A 23,481-nucleotide genomic window follows, 5' to 3' on the forward strand; every position below is an offset into this window, starting at 1 on the left:
TTAATTCAATAAATTCAATATTGGTTAATTATTCCCCAAAAAATTATTCCAAACGTTTGGCCAGTATTGTAAATATTTGAAAAATTAACATTTAATTATTAGAATGTCCAACTTTTTTATTTTCCTTAAATGTCATATGCATTTAAAGTTGAGTCGTTTCGATCCATCTACATATTTTGTAATAATGAAATTTATCCAGTAATTATTGCTATTGACCTAAAGATCAAGCTAAAACTGTTTAACAGCATGCTTGTGATGGCATTACAGGTTTTGACCTATGTGAAGTGTATTTTGATGTAATAAAAATAATAATAATTATTATTATTATTACAATATTTTTTTAAAGCCAATTAATTTTATGATTTTGTATTATATTAGAAAAATATTATTATTGCTGTTATTATAATTACATTATTTAAAAAAATAATCAACTATAATATTTTATATATTAAAAAATAAAACTACAATTCAATCAATTCAAATATATTTAAAAGCAGTTTTACAGAAAATCATGATGTTAATGTTTATAACATCTTACAGTCGCATTTAGCAGATTAGAGCAAATGATTGGGCATTTTTCACTCCTCTGCCGGTCTGAAGATCTCTTTGTCGGTAATCCCTGTCATGGCCTCCAGCGGTTCGCATGTAAAGCGTCACTGAGTGTTTGCGTTTGTGTCTCTCCTTCCCGTCTCTCTTTCTCTCTCTCTCAGCCCTGGCGACTCAAGCTGGAGTTGAACTGAGACGTAAAGGCTCTCAGATGTCCACGGACACCATGGTGTCCAACCCCATGTTCGACGCCAATGAGTTTCCCGATAATTACGAGTCGGGTCGAGCTGAAGCGTGTGGGACGCTGTGCAGGATCTTCTGCAGTAAGAAGACAGGAGAGGACATACTTCCAGTGTACCTGTCCAGGTAATCACCAGCTGTTCCCAACCAATCACCTCCTCACTCATTACACTACTACTCAACAGTTAGAATATTTGTAATGTTTTTGAAAGAAGTCTCTTTTGCTCACCAAGGCTGGATTTATTTGAAAGAAATTAATACTTTTATTCACCAAGGAGACAATAAAGTGACATTTATGTTATAAAATTTTTAGTAACACTTTAATGCATTGTAAAAGTAGTTTTAATGCATTACATATGGCATGAAATGCACCTTATAAAGCATTGCATGATCTCATGAAAAACTGTAACCACTGTTATAATACATTATAATAACTAGATATTTATTGTTACATCTTTAGAAAGTGCAATGCATTAAAGCACATGAAAAACAAACCTTCAAATATTATTATGCATTTTAACTTAGTTATTTATGAAAAAATATAATGCATCACAATGTACATTATGATGACCTTTAATGCATTATACATAAAGAATTGAAGTGTTATCAGTATTTCTATTTTTTTTTTAAATGCTGTTCTTTTGAACTTTCTATTCATCAAAACATCCTGAAAGAAATATCAGTTTCCACAAAAATATGAAGCAGAACAACTGCTCAACATTTGTAGTATTAAGAGCCATTATTAATAATCGAGCACCAGTAATAATTGATAATAACTGAGCAGCAAATCAGTATATTAGAATGATTTCTGAAGATCATGTGACACTGAAGACTGGAGTAATGATGCTGAAAATACAGCTGCAGATCACAGAAATAAATTACATTTTAACATGTATTCACACAGAAAACAGTTATTTAAAATTATAATAATATTTCAAATTTTTTCTGTATTTTTGCCTAAATAAATGCAACCTCTGGAAGCATAAGTAATTATTCCAAACTTTTGAGCGCTAGTGTAACCAAACAAATGAACCTCTGTTCTGTATCTGATGGTTCTGTCAGGTTCTACATGGTCCTCATCCAGGGTCTTCAGATATCGGACTTCATTTGCAGGCCGGTTTTAGCCAGCATCATCCTCAACTCTTCGGCTCTGTTCTGCTCCGATCTCAAAGGGATCAATGTTGTGGTTCCTTACTTCATATCTGCACTGGAGACCATCCTACCGGATCGGTGAGCAGTGCTTTCTGATTTCTGAGAAATCGGATCCAAAATATGCCTACGCACTCAATTTTTAATGCATGTTTATTCTGCGTCGACAGAGAGTTGTCTAAGTTTAAGTCATATGTGAACCCCACTGAGCTGAGAAGAGCTTCCATCCATATCCTGCTGTCCATGCTTCCTTTTCCTCACCACTTCGGCAACGTCAAATCAGAGGTGAAAAGCTTCAGATCTGGGATTAGCATTTAGTCATTTTGTCCGTAACTTAATTTTCTGAGATAAAAATACAAATTTAATAGGCTGTGCTTTTCTAATTGCATTTGCAGGTTCTGTTGGAAGGGAAATTCAGCAATGATGACAACTCTCTTCATGACAAGGCGGTCACCTTCCTCTCCCTGAAGCTGCGATTGGTCAATATTTTGATTGGCGCCCTGCAAACAGAGACAGATTCGATCAATACACAGATGATACTAGGTACTGAAATGGACATGTTACTGAAATATTGTAAACATAGTTCAGGCTCTAAACCTGATTGGATGAGCCTTGTTCAAACCCTTGATACCTGATATACACAAACTTGTGACTGAACTCATATATAAATGTTCAACAGCCATTAGTTAAGCTAATTAACAGTTTTAATATTTTTTATTATATTTAAAAATTATTGTTATTATTTTTTATTATTAAATTGTTCTATAAAAGTGAATTATACTAATATTTAATATTATTACATTAGAATATAAAATAATATTAATAATAATCATATTATTGTTGTTGTTGTTGTTACAATATTTTTTAAAAGCTAATTAACCATATTAATATTTTATATTGTTATATTCAAAAAGTGTAATTATTATTGTTAGTTATAATTAGTTATTATTATTATTGTTAAATTATTTTATAAAAACGAATTAACTATATTAATATTTAATTATATTAACATAATGATAATAATGATTATTCTTACGTTAGTTTATAATAGTTAATTATACCAATATTTTATATTATTTTAGAATACAAAATGTTAATAATAATCATTATTATTATTATTGTTGTTTTGTTGTTGTTAAAAGCTAATTAATCATATTTATTTAAATATTAATTATGTAATTTAAAAAATGTTTTTATTTTTATTAAATGATTTTAATAGAAGCAGTAAGCCATAAAAACAGTATTGATTTGAGTTGTTGATTTTTGCACATTTAATAGTGATAAGATATCAATTGCATGCGTGTCTGTTTTTACAGCGGCAATGCTGAATATCGTCCAGGATTCGGCTCTGTTGGAGTCTGTTGGTGCTCAAGCTGAAGTGGTATGATTTTCTATTTATTTATGAACTCAGAGAGAGCTTGAAGTAGATTTGAATTGTCAGTAAGGTGATATGCAGATGTAGAGCAATCACAGTTCACCAATTAAAAATGCCATTGTGTCTTTGCTCTGTGTAGGGCAGCGTGGATGGAAGCCATTCTCTGGCTAAGAGCCACAGTCGCAATAACAGCGGCATCAGCAACACTAGCGCAGGCAGCTCCGAGGCTACGACTCCAGACAGCGAACGCCCCGCGCAGGCCCTGCTGAGGGACTACGGTAAGCCCAGAGGGACACTGTGCACAACTGACCAATGCATTAGAGCCGTTTGAACCTCTAACTTTGAGGAATTGCTTTTGTTCCTCTTTTGTGAGTCGCTTTGCATTAAAGTGTCTGCTAAATGCATAAATGTAAAAGCTCAATAAGATTTCACCTATTTAATTATTCCAGAAATGCCAATGCGTTCACGTTTACCATACAAACCTCTTTTTGTGGAGCCCAAGACATTTTGGAGAACATTCTTGCTGCTCTTTCCGTTCAGTGAAAGCATACAACATAATAAAACCACCTTAAATGTATCATAAACTAGCCAATATGTAAACAATACCCATTTTTTTTGTCTAGGGCCTCTTCAGTCAGAACTGATGGAAAAAATTAACATTTTGAATTTTTTGAGTTTGAATTTTTTTTCAATTTAGCTTAATCTGTGACTTTTTTCGCATTAGATATGTGAACACAAAAAATCATAGACATGATTCGGATATGTTAAAGGGTCAAAAAATTAAAAAGTAACGCTTAGTACCTTTGAAAAAACTTTGTACGTGGAAAAAAAAGAGCTCATAAAATTATTTATGAATATTGCATAGTATCATAAAATCTCCAAATTGTAATATATAATCAAAAAGTATTGTTGAGCAAGAATACATTACATTGATTTTTCTGAAAAAAAAAAAAAAGCTTTCATTTTAAGGTTTTGGTCACTTTTGACCGTGAAGGTACCAAGTGAAAATTAAGTGTTTAATCTTGTCATTTTACATTATTGACGCACTATTTTCCTTTTTTGATATTGTGCAGTTGCTTTGACACAATTTGCATTGTTAAAAGCGCTATATAAATAAAGGTGACTTGACCAAGTATCACCCAAAAATGAAGAGGCCCAGACGGGTAGTTGTGTTTTTATTTTTATAGCATTTATGAAGTGCATCCGAAGAATGTGGTGTCATGCATGTTTGTAGAAATAGCATGGTGTTTGTCAAACATGTTGATGGTGCATTTAATGTCAATTTTATTTATATAGCACCATTAAACACAATCAAAGTTGACCGGTGTGCTATACAACAAGATAAAGGCACATTACAAAGCAGACTAAAAACAATAAAACAACACAATAACATGACTAAAAATGCAGTGCAATGATGCTCCATCACTGGACATTTTAAAATGCCTGTCTGCAAGTGAATGTGAATGGATATTTTTTTAAAGTGTGGCTCACGTGTAATGTCTTTAACCAGTTTCTGTTCTGTATAATGAATGCTTCTGTTTATTTTCAAAGCATGATGTCAGATGAATATTAACGTGGCTTGTTATTATGATTTCTCTAGATTAGATCATCCGTGTCTGTGACTAGCGAGTGATAACATGTTCTTGTGCTCGTCTGCGTTCATGTGTATGGTTTACGGCTGCCGTCACATGACTGTCTCACGACTGCATCTGTGCCTGGCTTGCGTCTGGTGTGCGTGTGTGTGTTACTAACCCGCTGTCTGTGGCGTGCTGTGTGTTATATCCCAGCTCTCCACACAGACACAGCGGCCGGGCTGCTGATCCGCAGCATCCACCTGCTCACCCAGAGACTCAACTCTCAGTGGAGACTCGACATGAGCATCTCACTGGCCGCCCTCGAGCTGCTGGCCGGCCTCGCCAAGGTACGCTGACAAAATCAGCTTCACATTTATATTTTATATATACGTTTATAGCCAGTGGATCTACAATTGCAATAATTTTTGTCTCTTCTGCTCACCAAGACTGCATTTATTTAGTGAAAAATACATTAAAAATTTTGATTTTTAAAAAAAAGTTTTCTATGTGAATATATTTTAAAAATGTAATTTATTTCTGTGATGCGCAGCTGAATTTTCAGCATCATTACTCCAGTCTTCAGTGTCACATGATCCTTCAGAAATCATTCTAATATGCTGATTTGCTGCTCAAGAAACATTTCTAATTATTGTTATATGTTGAAAACCATTCCTCTGCTTCGTATTTTTTTGGAAAGTGTGATACATTGCCATTGAAAAGTTTGAGGTCAGTATGACTTAAAGGGGACCTATTATGCACCAAAGAGGCTTTACAAGTGTTGTGTTTTGGGATGCACTAATGAACATAGGAGTCTCCATAATCTCCCCTCATCTGAACCGAGGACACTGTGGTTAAATTTCATTTTCGAAGGAAATATCCCGGAAAAAATCTGTAACGTCCCCTATATGTTTAGGAATTAATACCAACGCTTTGTGTACGAAAGTCAGCTCTAGACAAAGTAAGTATAATGCGTTTGTTTTCCAAATTGCCTTTCTGAAAGAGCTTCTTGGCACTCTGTAAGGCGTATTGCTAAAGCTATCATTGTCTCTGCCTGTTTTCACTGGTGCTGCCTTCAAGTGCTGCCAGAATGATCGTGAATAGGAATGTGGTTCTTAAAAGTTGCGTATGAAAGCAATGTGAGTTCTTGAAATTGTCGAGCTCATTATCAGAAGTGGGACTTATAAAGTTTGTGATAGCTTGAGACCATCTATGTTGTTATTTTTATCCCGCCGTGCTCCCCGTCTGTGTAATTCATAAACGCAAATGTATTATGCACAGTATAATCAGATGACTGACTTTGAGACTGATTAGTGTTCTGTAAAGATAACAGGCTTGTATTAATAGTGGAATGTTTATTTGCAAAGGCTAGCACTGCTAATGCAGAGCTGGAGCTCTTGAAGCTCCGCCCTCTTCTCCGGGAGCAACAGCTCATTTGCATTTAAAGCAACATACTCAAAACAGCGTGTTTTTGCTCATACCCTAAAAGTGGCAATTTTAACAAGCTGTAAAATTTATCTGTGGGGTATATTGAGCTAAACCTTCACATATACGCTCTGGGGACATCAGAGACTATTTTACATCTTGTAAAAAGGGGCATAATGGGTCCCCTTTAAAAGAAAAAAGAAAAGTAATTAATGCTTTTATTTAGCAAGGATGCATTAAATTGCTCAAAAGTGGCAGTAAAGATATTTATAAAGTTACAAAAGATTTCTGTTTCAAATAAATGCTGTTCTTTTCAACTTTCTATTCATCTGTGAATCCTGAAAAAAATAAAATGTATCACAGTTTCCACAAAAATCATGTGACACTGAAGACTGGAGTAATGATGCTGAAAATTCAGTTTTGATCACAGCATTAAATTACATTTTAACAAATTCACATTGAAAACAGTTGTTTTAAATTGTAATACTATTTCACAATTTTACTGCATTTGTTGATCAAATAAATGCAGCCTTGGTGAGCATGAGACTTCTTTCAAAAACATTGAAAAATCATAATTATTCCACTTTTTGGAGCACTTTTCCATCTTTTTGTAGTCTACAAACTGAGTAAAATGCATGTTTGTTTGTTTTGTCTGTCCAGGTGAAGGTGAGCGTGGAGTCGTCGGATCGTAAGCGTGCCGTCAGCTCCGTGTGCAGTTATATCGTGTATCAGTGCAGTCGTCCTGCTCCGCTTCACTCCAGAGATCTGCACTCCATGATCGTCGCTGCTTTCCACTGCTTGTGCGTCTGGCTCACAGAACACCCCGACATGCTCAATGAGAAGGTACGGCCCGTCTGACATCAGCTTCATCTATTTTAGAGTCTGTAAATGCTGAAACTTGAGCACCAACGATTGGTAATGAAGCCAAAAACAAAACTTGCGATTTGTAATCAAACTTCCATATCAGCAGCCGCTTTACAATATTTAACTTCCCGTTTATGTCTGCTGCCAAATGTCATTTTAAACACATTTGCCTAAGGCTTAAACATGCAAATATTGTGATAATTGCATACCACTTTTGATTTGCTGCAGTGAAATTCACATGCGCTTCTTGTTTAACTTTGTTTTCACGCCTCTAAGTAGTCTCTTCTGCTCAGCAAGGCTGCATTTATTTGATTCAAAATACAGTAAAAATTTTGAAATATTATTACAATTTCAGATAGCTGTTTTCTATGTGAATCTATGTTAAAATGTAATTTATTTCTGAGATCTGCAGCTGTATTTTCAGCATCATTACTCCAGTCTTCAGTGTCACATGATCTTCAGAAATCATTCTAATATACTGATTTACTGCTCAAGAAACATTTCTGATTATTATCAATGTTTTAAATAGTTGTGCTACCCAATATTTTTTTGTAAACTGATACATTTTATTTTTCAGGATTCTTTGAATAGAAAGTTGAAAAGAACAGCATTTATTTGAAATATAAATCTTTTGTAACATTATAAATGTCTTTACTGTAACTTTTGATCAATTTAATGCAGCCTTAATAAATAAAGTATTTCTTAAAAATGTAACAGTAGTTTATTAACACTTATTAACAGTAGCATACTATAAATATATATATATTGGTGCATATATTAAAACTAATAATAATTTGTGGAAAACACGCCTTGAATGTTTTAACCAGATTTTTTACTGTTTTTTTTTTCAACAGTATAATATGTTTAAATTCATAAATATCAGGATATTTATAAAGTTTTAAAAGTCTGAAACAATAGAGAGATTTGTTGTTTTTGTTGTTGTTCAATTTTGTGATCACATTCTTGTGCCATATACGTTTATATTGTGTCTTTAAGGATTGTCTGATTGAGGTGTTGGAAATTGTCGAGCTCGGCATCTCGGGCAGTAAGTCCAAAACCAGCGAACAGGAAGTGAAGTGCAAAGGTGACAAAGAGCACAACCCGGCATCTATGAGGGTCAAAGAAGCTGCTGAGGCCACATTATCATGGTGAGTGTCCGTCATAAACCGCCACTCATTTCTCTCCTGTGATATTTAAAGGAGAAGTCCACTTACAGAATAAAAAATTCCTGATAATTTACTCACCCCCATGTCATCCAAGATGTTCATGTTTTTCTTCTTTCAGTCGCAAAGAAAATACGTTTTTTGAGGGAAACATTCCATATATATATTCATACATGCATACATACATACACACACACACACACACACACACACACACACACACACACACACACACACACATCACACATCCATGATACATGGGAAGGGTAAGTGAGACTGGATGAATGAAACCGGACAGAAACGGGGTAAATGAGGCTGAGTTGACCATCTGAAAGAACCATCATTCTCTAATTCAAAGCACAGTATACGATAGCTTACAACAAACCTCTGTGGTGAAAGGAACGATACTTGCATTTGGATACTTGCAACGAGAACGAGAGTCCCGTGAAGCTTCTGAGGAAGGTCTGGATGGCTCCATTCGATGGCCGAAGTTGCAATCTCTTGAAACTCCGAGGTTGTTCTTGACTCTGTTAGGAGAGAGGACTCTCTTAACCCCAAGTAAGCACATGGCTGGGTGTAAAGTGGGGCCAGTGGAACTGCAGGCCGCAATCCATAGATGAAGATGCAGAGACTGCCGGGAGTGGGGAGAGAGAAATGTCTGAGCTTTTCCAGGCTTTCACCGCAGCCTCTTTCAGTTTTGGGGGGTTACTCCCTTCAGTCTCTTCTTTAGCAGGTAAACTGCATCCTCTACAGGGTTTAAGTGTGGAGATTGAGTGTCAGTCTAAAACCTTCCACTTCTTGCCCCTGATGAACTCCTTTGTTGTTTTGGCACTATGTTTTGGGTCATTATCTTGCTGCATGATGAAGGATCTCCCAATCAGTTTGGTTGCATCTTTCTGTAAATTATCAGACAAAATATTTCTTATTTCTGCAGACTTCTGAGTTAATTTTGCTTCTGACATCATGTGTTACATCATTAATGAATATTAATGAGCCTGTCCCAGAAGAAGCGATGAAAGCCCAAGCCATTACATTACTTGTGTAATGTGTACTATAATGTACACCTGTGTACACTGTATTTCAGATGAGCTTGTATGTTTGGGATCATGAGCAGATCCTTTCTTTCTCCAAACTTTAGCCTTTCCATCACTTTGGTCCATAAAATCAGTCCATAAAACCTTGTCCCAGAATTGTTGAGGCTCGTCTTCTATTCTTCTTGCTAATGAGTGGTTTGCATCTTCTGGTGTAGCCTCTGTACTTTTGTTCATGAAGTCTTCTGCGAACAGTAGATTGTGATGCCTTCACTCCTGCCGTCTGGAGGTTGTTGCTGATGTCACTAACAGCTGTTTTAGGGTTTTTCTTTACAGCTGTCACAATGTTGCTGTCATCAGCTGCAGATGTTTTCCTTGATCTACCCGTTTGAGGTGTTACTTAGTACACCAGTGGTTTCTTTCTTCCTCAGGAGATTCCACATGGTTGTACTTGCTATTGCCAGTGTTTGTGCAATGGTTTGATTGATTTTTCATCTTCTCTCAGCTTCACAGTTGCTCGTTTTTCACCCATAGACACCTCTCTGGTTTTCAAGTTGGTTACACGTCTAACTAACTATAAATGCAGTCTGCACGGATCTGAAACTGAGCGCAGACATTCAGTGCTATTTATTGTTTGAATAATCAATTAATAGGACACACCAGGGCATTTTCTCCTCCAACTTTGAAATCATCCGACATCGTTGTTTTACCTTTTTTCTAAAAGGCATTTGACATTTTTTGCATGTTCGCTTTGTAAACACTGGGTCTGTACCTATGCCTATGTCACACCATGATTAAATGGTGTATAAATATACATTTTTTGAAGAAAATGGCAGATTGTTTCGCTAGATAAAACCCTTATTCCTTGGCTGGGATCATGTAAAGCTCTTTGAAGCTGCATTGAAATACATTTTGGACCTTGAAATCGTTGGCCACCATTCAAGTCCACTATATGTAGAAAATTCCTGGAATGTTTTCCTCAAAAAACGTAATTTCTTTGCATGAAAGACATGAATATCTTGGATGATATGGGGGTGAGTATTTTTATTCTGGAAATGACCTTATCCTTTAAGCCTGCCTCTGATTTGTGTCGCTGTGTTTCAGTATAATGCAGGTGTTGGGTGCGTTCCCGTCTCCCAGCGGCCCCGCATCGCCCTGCAGTCTGCTGAATGAAGACACGCTGATCAAATACTCCCGACTCACCTCCACATCCCACAGCAACTTCAGATACTTCGTCCTGGATAACTCCGTCATTCTCGCCATGCTGGAGCAGCCGCTGGGAAACGAGCAGAGTGAGAGCGATACGCTTCACTTCTCATTCCTCCGGTACATTTCAACTCTGATTTCTCATCAATGTGTTTGTGTCAGCAGACCCCTGTCCGTCAGTCACCATGTTAATCAGAGGCATGTCTGGTCGACACGCGTGGACAATGCAGCTCTTCCATCAGCCTCGAGGAGCAAGAGCCAATCAGAAGGTAAGACGCAAGCTCAACCACCAATCAGAACGTAGATGTGCTTTCAGTAGCCAATCAGAAGCAATTAAAATGGCATGTGAGAGAATGTTGGCTTCTCAGATTCAGTATTTGGGAATGATCTGCATCTTGACAATTCTGCTGATTTGCAAAAAAGGCCTAATGTTACCTAAACTGATGATGCAGAGTTCAAAAATATTAATACAAACCTTTTATAAAAAATTTATAAAAAAAATTAATTTGCAAAATAAAAATGGAAGATTTATCAAAATAACAAAGCAGTCAGCTGTCAAAAGTTTTGATTTTAAAGACACAACAAAGTATTTAAAATGCATAATTTAACCTATAACCTGCAAAGTAGTGGATAAATCTTTTTTTAATACTCAATTTAATGCCAAAAAAAAAACATAAACACGAGTTTAGAAGTAAATAAGCTTTTTCATAAAATCTGTAATTTTGAGCAGAAAAGATCAGGCTCATGTTTGCATTTTCTTCTGTCTCCGGCCATAATTCTAACCTTGAATTCAGGATTAGGCATCAAATAATGTCATGCATGTGAAAATGCACTGAGAATTCAACAAATCACTGTAATCTGGCTCAGATGAAGACAGGACTCATGTATTTCTGGTGTTTTTCTGCTGATTTAGGAGTAACACTTGACTTCTTCACCTTGCAAATGATTATCAAAAGCAAAAATGTTATGAAATTCACATTTTGTGAGAAAGTGTGACAGGCTCCAGCAAAACAGGCACTTTTTAGAATCAGCACCCAAAATTAGTAAGAAATGGGTATTGGATTTCATTCAGCACATGTGATGAGCATCGTTATGATTATACTTTGTCTCGTTATGTCCTACAGCAAGTGTTTGTTCCTGAAAGCCGACCGGCTCCCAAAAACGATGTAGGGATTCGGTTTAACGTCAAGCACAGGCCGTTCCCAGAGGAAGTGGATAAGATTCCGTTTGTGAAAGCTGACCTGAGCATCCCGGATCTCCATGACATTGTGGATAAGGAGGTAAAATAGCCTCAGGACATTGTGTCAGCTGTAGTATTACACACTTGACATTGCTATGTGGACGGTATCAAGCTTTCACATCATGATAATTGCTGGAGCTTTTATTCAATTAAGTTACGAAAGAAATAAGTGCTGTCCTCTTAATAACAATTTAGTAACTTTTGTTTCTTATAGAAGCATTTATATACATTAAAACAATAAAACAGCACATAATAATAAATTGTTTCAAACAGATTCTCAATGACTCTACAATAACACTGGTATAAACAAATATTTGAAAATGAATATTCCATTAAAGGGATAGTTTACCCAAAAATTCAAATTCTGGCACAAAGGAAGATATTTTGAAGAAAGTTTGTAACCAGGCTGTTTTGGGGTACCATTAACTTCCATAGTAGGAAAAAAAATACTATGGAAGTCAATGGTACCCCAGAACTACTCTGTTTCCCACAATCTTCAGAATATCTTCCTTTGTGTTCAGCAGAACAAAGACATTCATACAGGTTTGGAGCTACTTGAGGGTGAATAAATGATGACAGAATTTTCAGTTTTGGGTGAACTATCCCTTTAAGCTTTTAATAAAAATTGCATTATAATGACAGAAATTGACTTTCTCATATTTGATGATGTTTGCAGCATTGATTCAGTACTTTCCTGTTTATTACTGTGAAGCTGCTTTGAAACAGTCAATATTATATAAGCACTATAGAAATCAAGGTGAATTGGCTTAAATATTAGTTCTTGGTACTACAACATCATAGCAAATACAAATATCTGAATGTCTGTTTTAAACATTTAAATACTGTTTGACTTCCTTTCTTCTCCATAATATGAGTTATGGAAAGAAGCGTTCAAAAGCTCTGTGCACCTCACGATTCACATGAATATGAAACATGTCACTGCTCAATATGTGAGTGTTTGTCAGAAAGTCACACTCACAGTGGTCTTGTGTTTATCCTCGCTGTGTGTGTGTGTTTCAGTTGGAGCAGCAGCACGATAAGCTGCGAGCCGTGATGGGAAAGCAGATAGATTACGAGACGAAACTGGAGCACCACACAGAGGAGTTATGGAGGAACAAACCCTTCCCAGACCCGCTGACAGACTGTAAACCGCCAGCTCCCGCTCAAGAGTTCCAGACGGCCCGCCTCTTCCTCTCGCACTTCGGCTTCCTGTCACTAGAGGCGCTCAAGGTACGAGAACAGACTGTTTGCTTTGAATGCCTCTGTTACAGATCGGCCAGTATTTTTGAGGTTTTCTGCATTTCAGCTCTTCATTTTTGATCGGTTCTAGCTGTCAATTCTGATTCCAATTACATACTTTGGAATGGGTTTTTGGTAAATATTATTTACAATTATGTCAATTTAAAAAAATTTATTATAAGAATATTTTTAAACTATCACATCGCATATGTGATTTTATTTTATATAAAACACACATTTCCTATCTGAATGAGGAAATATGAAAAAAAATATATATATATTTCTATTATTATTTACAGGTGCATCTCAATAAATTTGAATTAGAAGAAAAAGTTTATTTTTTTCTTGTAAGTTATTTAAAAAAGTGAAACTTTCATATATTTTAGATTCATTATATGTAAAGTAAAACATTTCAAAAGTTTTTTTGTTTTAATTTTGATGGTTAGAGCTTACAGCTCATGAAAGTCAAAAATCAGTATCTCAAAATATTAGAATATTTATATTTGAGTTTCAGTTAATGACCATCTCTACAGTATAAATTCAGGGTATCTCTTGTTCTTTGAAACCACAATAATGGAGAAGACTGCTGACTCTGCAATGATCCAGAAGATGAACATTGACGCCTCCACAAAGAGGGTAAGTCACAGAGGGTCATTACTGAAAGCTGTGGCTGTTTACAGAGTGCTGTATCAAAGCATATTAAATGCAAAGTTGACTGGAAGGAAGAATTTGGGTAGGAAAAGGTGCACAAGCAACAGGGATGAGCGCAAGCTTGAGAATACTGTCAAGCAAAGCTGATTCAAACACTTGTGAGAGCTTCAGAAGGAGTGGACTGAAGCTGGAGTCAGTGCATCAAGAGTCTCCACGCTCAGACGTCTTCAGGAAAAGGGCTACCAAGCCACTTCTGAACCAGAGACAACATCAGAAGCATCTTACCTGGGCTGTGGAGAAAAAGAACTGGACTGTTGCTCAGTGCTCCAAAGTCCTCTTTTCAGGTGAACGTAAAGTTTGCATTTCATTTGGAAATCAAGGTCCAGAGTCTGGAGGAAGAGTGGAGAGGCACAGAATCCATGTTGCTTGAAGTCCAGTGTGAAGTTTCCACAGTCAGAGATGATTTGGGCTGCATGTCATCTGCTGGTGTTGGTCCACTGTGTTTTCTGAAGTCCACAGTCAACGCAGCCATCTACCAGGAGATTTTAGAGCACTTCATGCTTCCTTCTGCTGACAAGCTTTATGGAGATGCTGATTTCATTTTCCAGCAGGACTTGGCACCTGCCCACACTGCCAAAGGTACCAAAAGCTGGTTCAGTGACCATGGTGTTACTCTGCTTGATTGGCCAGCAAACTCGCCTGACCTGAACCCCAGAGAGAATCTATGAGGTATTGTCAAGAGGAAGATGAGAGACACCAGACCCAACAATGCAGATGACCTGAAGGCCGCTATCAAAGAAACCTGGGCTTCTATACCACCTCAGCAGTGCCACAAACTGATCACCTCCACGCCACGCCGCACTGAGGCAGTAATTAAAGCAAAAGGAGCCCCTACCAAGTATTGAGTACATATACAGTAAATGAACATACTTTCCAGAAGGCCAACAATTCACTAAAAATGTTTTTTTTATTGGTCTTTTGTTAAATGTGAGCCTAAATCATCACAGTTACTTCAGTCTGTGTGCATTGAATATATTTAATACACGAGTTTCACAATTTGTTGATTTCAGTAATTTGAGTTAAATTACTGAAATAAATGAACTTTTCCACGACATTCTAATTTATTGAGATGTACCTGTATATACTTTTACTGTATTTTTTATATAGTTTGGATTCACTTTTATATTTAAAATTTTAATTGAAAAATTAACATAATCATGTAAATTAAAAAATATGTATTATAAAAATAGTTTTAAACAATATCACACTGCGTTTGTGATTTTATTTTATATAAAACACACATTTCCTATCTGAATGCATATATGATGCATTTTTTATATATATACAATTACTGTATTTTTATACAGTATTTTGAATTCACTTTTATTTTTATATTTTTAATTAAAAAATTAATAATGTAAATGTAAAAATGTATTAAAAATTTGTTAAAAGAATATCACACAGCGTTTGTGATTTTATTTTATATTTTATTTTATTTATCTTTATTTTATTTTATAAAAAAAAATAACTGCTGACAATCCTCATCGAGTTACGCTGAGAAATTCATTTTATTAAATGTTTATAGCTAATGCATTCTACACATACACTGGTTTGTTTTGTCAGGTAAAGGTAAGTGTGGAGTGCATATTTTGCACAATAATATGTTAAATTAATTATAATTATTTTTTTTTTTTTACGTATATTTAAACAATATCACTGAATTTGTGAGTTAAAAATATTATATTATTATTTTTACTGGCTATATTATTTTTTACAGCCTATTTTATTTTAATTATATTTTTTTATATTTGTCCTCTCCTCTAGCTACACTTAAGCAGACTTTAGCCATTGTTCTAGATTCAGATTTTACATTTTAAGCATTAGTTTCAGTGTCTTCAATGTCATTCATACTGAATTCCTATTTCAAGTAGCTGGATTTTTCTCAGTAATAATGTTTTTTTCCCCGGAGTATCTGTATTAATGGCAGGAAAAACATTGACCTAAATCTAGCTGGTGCTTTGTGTGTGTGTGTGTGTGTGTTTTCTCTCTCAGGAGCCTGGAAACAGTCGACTGCCTCCTCACCTCATCGCTCTGGACTCGTCTGTGCCTGGCTTTGTTGACGACGTTGGCTACCTGGACCTGTTACCGTCCCGGCCGTGTGACACCGTGTTTATCTTCTACATGAAAGCTGGACAGAAGAGCAGCCAAGAGGTGAAACCTTGCTGCACTAGTTAATATAGCAGGAACGCAGCTGATGGCACAGGTGTGCATGAATGGGCTTTAATAATAATGAGCTTGTGTGTGCAGATCTTGAGGAACGTGGAGTCGTCTGCAAACGTACAGCCTCACTTCCTGGAGCTGCTGTTGTCTCTGGGATGGCCGGTGGAGGTCGGTCAGCATCCGGGATGGACAGGGAGTGTGTTCACCAGCTGGACCATCAACACATCCTACGGCGCTGAGACACCAGGTACACACACACACACACACGTTTCCTATCTGAAAGAAGAATAGATGATACATTTTTTGTTAATTTAATATTATTTATGTACTATTATTATTGTATTTATAAAAATGTTGAATTTGGTTTTATTGTTAGTGTTTACCATTTAAATTGTTAGTAATTTTGTTATATGCTCTTGAAATTTGTATTAGTTTTTGTATATATATATATTTCTATTTAACTTTAATTCTGTTTTAAGTTTAGTAATTTTAGTACTTCAACTTACGTATTTCCATTAGTCACCAAGGCAGTATTTGTAATGAGGATATATGGTACATTTTTGTTTTGTTTATTTCAGTGTTAATTTAGTATTATTCATAATACTATTATCATATTCATTAATATTTTGAATTCACTTTTATTTTTATATTTTCAATTTAAGTACTTTTGTGCATTTTTATGTTTTATGTTTATTTTGAGTAATTTTAGTACTTAAATTTATTTTATTTTATTTAGTCACGAAGGCAGCATTTCTAATAAGGTATATACGGTACGCTTCTATTTAGTTTATTTCAGTGTTTATTGTTTATTTATATACCATTGTTTATATTCATTAATAATTTATAATATATATATATTTTTTAAATGTATTAATTTTGTTACTTTTTTTATTGTTTATATTTTTATTTAGCTTTAATTTATTTTTATTTTAGTTTTAGTAATTTTAGTAATTCAATTTAAACTTATTTTGTTAGTCACCAAGACAGGATTTCTATTATTTTTTTCTAATATTTATATTTTTTATCAGCTTTATTAGAATAAAAAATTACATTTGAATAGTTTTAGTTATTAAAAAATCCCTGGTTTATTTTAGGTAGAGCACTTGTCACATGCTCTAATTTAGCAGATTATCACAGTTTTGTCATGTAAACATGTAAAATGACAAGAAAACAGTTGTCCATTTTTATAAATGTATAATCATTACAAAATACATAATTTACAGCAAACATAAGTCAGCATGATTATCTGAAGACATACGTTTTACATGTTTTTGATCATGTCTTGACTATAAAGATAAAGGTCTGTGTGTGTGTGTGTGTGTGTGTGTGTGTGTGTGTGTGTGTGCTCTCAGATGATTCAGTGACTCTGGGTGACACTGGCGGCGGTGTGTTTAACGGAGAGAAGCAGGTGCTATATTACGCAGACGCTCTGACAGAAATCGCCTTTGTGGTGCCGTCCCTCAGCGACTCGTCCGGTAAAACACTCTGTCTGTTCAGGTTCTGCATGCTGTATTAAAACACTTTCAGGTTTTATTAAATTTGTGGCTGAACAGAAACGTGAATTTGAGGCAGCAAGCGTCTTTTCTAACACACTGCAGAGGGCTGTTAATGGAGTATTGATTTCTCCATTAGTTGAACACATTTAATGAATTCGTATTGATTTATTTAATATGACAAATGTTCATTTCACTCCTGCCGTAGCCGAGTCATCAGAGCACAGCTTCCCGACGGCAGACTCGGACTCTCAGATGGAGCTGTTACCCAGTTTACTGAAGCAGCCTAACCTCACGCTGGAGCTCTTCCCCAACCACTCCGACAACATGGGACCCGCACAACGAGTAACTCCCCTCGCTCTCAGATCACTGCAGTTCTGAGGCAGTTTAACCTGGCCAGTGTATTGGTCTGTCACTAATTACATCTGTCAGTCAAACACATCTTTTCCCATTGCAACTATTTGCCTCAGTGTTGCACATTTGTCCTTGACTGCTATTCTCATGCATACATACACATACTGTATATACACACATAGAGAGAGAGTATATATAGTTTGGAATTAAAAGATCTTAATTATATTTTTTTTAAAAGAAGTCTCTTCTGTTCACCAAGGCTGCATTTATTTGATGAAAAATACAGTAAAAACAGTAAAAAGTGAAATCATTACACTTTAAAACAGCTGTTTTCTATGTGAATATCTGTTAAACTGTAATTTATTTCTGTGATCTGCAGCTGTATTTTCTGCATCATTACTCCAGTCTTCAGTGTCACATGATCTTCAGAAATCATTCTAATATACTGATTTGCTGCTCAACAAACATTTCTTTTTTCTTCAGTATATTAGAGTGATTTCTGAAGATCATGTGACACTGAAGACTGGAGTAATGATGCTGAAAATACAGCTTTGATCAGCTATTTTAAATTGCAATAATATTTCACAGTTTTTACTGTATATTTGATCAAACCAATGCAGCCTTGGTGAACAGAAGAGACTTATTCCAAGCATTTGATCAGTAGTGTATAATGTTTATTTCTTGCGCTCAGTCCCCTACAGTGAAAAGCAGGAAGTTGCCACCCGGCAGGACGATACCGCCGTTAGGACCGGACACCAAAGTGTTGGTCGTGTGGGTTGAGCGGTACGATGACATAGGTAACATGTTTTCCACTTACAGAAAATTCCTTGATTTTTTTTATTTTTTAACTGTTTCAAAGTAAATCCTACATTAAATTTGCCCTGTTTCTCTCAGAGAACTTTCCCGTGTCGGAGTTACTGGCGGAGACGAGCACCGGCGTGGAGACGGCCGTCAATAGCAGCACTTCCAGGTAACGCACAGTTTGAAAGACGGATTTCAGTCCCTGAATTGATCTCATTCACCGTCGCACTAGGGGAGTGTGATATTGACAAAAAATAATATCTCTATTTTCTACTAGGACTTTATCGATAGCGATAATTAGACAATATTTTATATCTTAAGGACTTCCGTGGACAGCAGACTCCTAAAGTTTTTGATATTCTTCATATTCTGTGTGGTGGTCAGTTCACACTGATTAGAAATTCATCTTTTCCAATAAGTTTAAATTGATTTTTTTACCTTATAATGGGCATTTTTACTTTTATAAAGCATTTTTTTCTAAAAGTGTCCATTATCTTTTGAGTCAAATTCTTACATTTAATCAGTGAATTAGAATAATAAGACATTTGGGTGTCGAGTATGAACAAAATTCATCTTTGCAATGCAGAGGAAACACAGAAGCTGCATCTAAAGTGGCATTTAGATGCATATACACTGTTTAATGCAAGACATGATTGCCTTTTAACCTGCAATTACAAATTACATATTAAACATAAAAGTTGAATACTGATATGTGAAATTATTTAAATAATAAGAGATACTTTAAATGTGAAATTCAATCCGCCAGCAGGTGGCAGCAAGTCACTGTTAATAAGCGAGTCATTGCGATTGAACCGAATCATTTAAACAGTTGATTCATTCAGGAACAAAACACCGTCATGTCGCTCAGAGATGCAAAATAGCGCTGTGGCTGTGTTTGGAATTATTTTTGTTGTCGAAATAGCGCAATATGGTGTCTAAAACGTAAGTCTCTTAATTAACTTCTTGTTTATTGAACTGTTGTAAAAAATCGTGGTAATTTCACTCTTCGTGTGAAATTGATTAACTAGGCTATATGTCCCCATGTCTTGAATTAGTGATTATTCTAAATGTATTTTAATAGACTGGATCATGCAGTGAAAGAACACACTCTAAATGCACGCTCACAGCAGCCTAATATATAGCGTGCACTCTGGGTGTTTTGAATGGATTTTGCAAAATACTCGATAATGTCAAATCGCACATCATTAAAACAACAATTACAATATTATTGCAGACTATATATATCGTACACCCCTACGTCACACATGTTCTCTCTCAGGTCCAGCTCCTCAGAGAAGGACGTTCCCATAATATTCATCCATCCGCTGAAAACCGGCCTGTTTCGGATCAAACTGCACGGTGCTATGGGCAAATTCAACATGGTCATTCCTCTGATGGACAACATGGTGGTCAGCAGGAGATCACTGGGTATGTGTGTGTGTGTGTGTGTGTCCTGTGGTTATAAATGAAGTCTGCAGTGATGAATTTGTCATTCTCTCACCCTCTCCAGGATTCCTGGTGCGACAGACAGTAATAAACGCATGTCGGAGGAAACGTCTCGAAAGTGACTCTTACAGCCCGCCACACGTGCGGCGGAAACAGAAAATCGCAGAAATCGTGAACCGTTACCGTAACAAACAGCTAGAGCCCGAGTTTTACACCTCACTCTTCCTGGAGGTCGGTGAGACGAGCCTCAACCCGTAAACAAACACGCAAACCACCGCAAACCAAGGTGGATTTCATCTGCACTCGAGTCGGTAGTTTTGAATAAATATATATATATTTTTTTTTTTATGTTGATTTGGCCAAATACTTGCTCAACTCAACCTGTACACTATCAGTGCCCACCTGACAGGATGATTATCAGTCTGTATCTGAAAATGGAGTCTTTATGTCTCCTATGAATCTCACAAAAGCCTATCAAGGTTACATTTCACCCCACTATCACTATATATATATTATTTTGCATAAAGAAAATTAAGCCTGTTTTTATTTTATCATTGGTGACATTTTCATGGCATTTCAGCACATTTCCTCCCCAAATTGTCAATGCATGCATTTTTGTTTATAATAAATAATTACAAAATTAATAAATAATAATAATGTATAAAGAATAATTTTCATTATCTTCAAATATGATTTTCATTACTGCAATACCATTAAAATACTGTAGTGCATTTTGTATTTAAATTGGCGTAATTAATAGGCAGTACAACAAGTACCACCATGATGTATAAATACTTAAAAATGTAATAAATACATGATTATTTTTTGCATTGCATTTATGAGAATGTCAGTTAATATCAATCTTAAATCTTTAAAACAGGCTTTATTTTCTTCATGCAAAGCCAGTTTTATTTCTTGATTTTTGGAGTGAAATATGACTGATTGGCCGGTTTGGTGAGGCTCACCCTGTTACTGTACTTCACAATGAATGACATTTTACTACTTCATGTTTATTTTCTGAAGGAACGTCCTCGCGTGAAGCAATTTCCTCTAAAGCACTATGAAAATGAACACTAAGCTCCAGCAGCCAATGATCTGATGCCAGTCGCTTCTTCCTCTTCCTCTTCAGGTCATGTGTATCACTCTTCATCACGTAGTTCAGTCCGCTCACCTCCGCGCTGCTGCTTCTTTCTTTCTGAACGTTGTTTGCGTCTGCAGATGATGAGGAATAACAGAGATCTGTTCGTTCACGTCCAATGTTTGCATTCTAATGGTTTAAGCAGCTAATAGCAGAAGAACGTAGGGATTTTCAGCACACAGATCCTCACCATGATGCTACTTCGACTCATATTGCATTTCAGTCGAAAGACATAAGGGCTTATCATTTATTTCTGTTCTTTAATTGAGTGTTTCGGACACTTTCTCATTGGCCATCACATCATCAGATCAAACTGAATTCACCTTTTTGACTCTGTATAGAAAGCACTACAGGAATATTCCTGTTTCCATCATCATTCAGGATGTGGTCATTTATTTCAGTTTTGCATTATAAAATGCCTTTGAATGCAGACGTCACCCAAACACAGAGCCAGTTTTGACGTCCGGTTATTGCGAATAATAATTCTGGAAGAGATTCACACGTCACGTCCCATTTTTGTGGTCAGAAGCTCCCTGTTAACGCTGCGTTTCTTTTGTAAGAACAAACTAAAGGCCGGTTGCTCCGAGGCGTCTCTTTCCGTGTGTAAATATTGACGGCATGGACTTTGTATAAAGTTTGACTTTCTATGTAAATATACGCGGGTGTGAAGTTCTGCTCACTCATCTTATACTATTGATTAGGGACGGCACAACAGATGAACGCTGGTTTGTATTTATGCCATCATATATGTGTCCAAACGAAACATTGGATATCGAATGTAACACATGTAATGAAATAAAGGTTTTAATGAAATTCTTATCAGAGAACGGCTGTGAATGCTTTGCTGTGAGCGTGTTAGAATTAGTTTTTTCTCCTGGACAAAAGTTGCAGCTCTCATTAATCATACTGTTATCTTATGCAGCTCTTTATGGAGATAAAACACAATTATTACCCAACTTTCATCTTACACGCTGGTTTACATGAATAGGAAACAAAATAGAGCTTGAAAATGAAGTTAAACTTTTGTTCTTATTCAACAAAAGGTCAGCTTAACATTCAAATACTGTACATAATATGAGCTGTTTCATTGTACATGTATTTTATATGAGGTTTGTAGTTATTAATATGAATTATTGCAACCTTGATTAAAAAAATATATATTTAAAACCCTGATTTATGTAGGGTCATTTGGTAATAATTAGTAATTGAGATTATTTACTTTTCATCCCATCATTCAGACATTTGATGTGTTTAAAATCAGCTCATTTTATGCTGGTAATTCTGTCAGATCACAGTTCATCCATCTATATTATATTTATATAATTTTATAGAGAGTTATATTTATGCCCAATTAAAAATGAAAAGTTCAGCTGTAGTTCAAAAATCTTAAATGTAAAAATTATTCATTTTTACTGGGAAAAAAATTTGAAAAAAATTACACTTATATTTTTTATTAAATTTATGTATTTTATGTATATATTTTAATATATGTATATTAAGGAAATAGTATGAGGGCATTAATTTGTGCCTAATGTATAGAGCATGCATGCATGTATTTCACTGCATGTTAATGTGTTGTAGATGAAGTAACTCCGAGCTCTGTAGATTTATTGGAGGTTTCCTGTGCTATATACAGTCAGTACAGTGTTAATGAAAGTGTAGTAAAGCATACAGAGCTGCTGTTCACTGAAAAGGGGTCACAGGTGCCACAGTCGGGTGTATGATCCATCATCTCCATTCACTGTGTGCTGCAGAAATACTGAGAGACTTGATTCTCAGCAAACTGCGTCGAGATTCACCACTGATATTAATATCAAAATAACTTTAAAAATATTTTTTATGTGTCCCATATTGACCACTTTCTAATAGGTATTATAAAATGAATATCATAAACTGAAAATATCAGCATTTCAATACATTTACAGTTATATTTACACCTAATCAAATTATATTTCAGTTAAAAAAACAAACTTATGTTTATTTTTATAAAAATAAAAATACTCTTAAAATATTGTATGAAATCAAGCAAATTATATATGAACAAAAACCCTTTCATAATATAGATAATGTAAGGTTTGGGTTTTTTTTGTTAAAGCTGCTGAAATGCAGGAGAAAACTCTTTAAAGGCATGTGTTGTAACTGGAATCTACAGACTCAAAAGGGTGAAGTATAATAAAAGAAACATTTAAATGTGTATTTTGTATGTTTTCTTTCCACTGGTCTGAAATACGGCATGTTATGGAAGCAAACTAGACCAAAATTCACCAGTGCATGAAAACAATGATTTTACCTGAAGTGTCATGCTTTAATAAATGTGTGCTAATGTTTT

The 23,481-nt window shown here is 35.4% G+C and overlaps 1 protein-coding gene across 2 annotated transcripts in view; it reads left to right on the forward strand.

Moving 5' to 3' along the window:
- Nucleotides 1-21,967, forward strand: part of LOC306879330 (ral GTPase-activating protein subunit beta-like) — a 41,234-nt gene extending 19,267 nt beyond the window's left edge. The window contains exons 10-30 of one of the 2 annotated variants that reach the window (XM_079432173.1): nt 711-912; nt 1,849-2,016; nt 2,106-2,220; nt 2,331-2,478; nt 3,252-3,316; nt 3,450-3,588; nt 5,098-5,231; nt 6,967-7,149; nt 8,167-8,318; nt 10,469-10,656; nt 10,736-10,839; nt 11,695-11,850; nt 12,831-13,040; nt 15,753-15,911; nt 16,008-16,167; nt 17,273-17,395; nt 17,622-17,758; nt 18,459-18,564; nt 18,662-18,737; nt 19,848-19,996; nt 20,079-21,967. In XM_079432173.1, coding sequence (XP_079288299.1) covers nt 711-912; nt 1,849-2,016; nt 2,106-2,220; nt 2,331-2,478; nt 3,252-3,316; nt 3,450-3,588; nt 5,098-5,231; nt 6,967-7,149; nt 8,167-8,318; nt 10,469-10,656; nt 10,736-10,839; nt 11,695-11,850; nt 12,831-13,040; nt 15,753-15,911; nt 16,008-16,167; nt 17,273-17,395; nt 17,622-17,758; nt 18,459-18,564; nt 18,662-18,737; nt 19,848-19,996; nt 20,079-20,272 — 3,068 coding nt within the window. In that variant the 3' untranslated portion in view covers nt 20,273-21,967. The remainder of the gene's footprint in view (nt 1-710; nt 913-1,848; nt 2,017-2,105; nt 2,221-2,330; nt 2,479-3,251; nt 3,317-3,449; nt 3,589-5,097; nt 5,232-6,966; nt 7,150-8,166; nt 8,319-10,468; nt 10,657-10,735; nt 10,840-11,694; nt 11,851-12,830; nt 13,041-15,752; nt 15,912-16,007; nt 16,168-17,272; nt 17,396-17,621; nt 17,759-18,458; nt 18,565-18,661; nt 18,738-19,847; nt 19,997-20,078) is intronic. The other variant, XM_079432174.1, reaches the window with a different exon arrangement.
- Nucleotides 21,968-23,481: the final 1,514 nt, after the last annotated feature.

Source organism: Barbus barbus, assembly GCF_936440315.1.
Source record: "Barbus barbus genome assembly, chromosome: 13".
Lineage (NCBI taxonomy): Eukaryota > Metazoa > Chordata > Actinopteri > Cypriniformes > Cyprinidae > Barbus > Barbus barbus.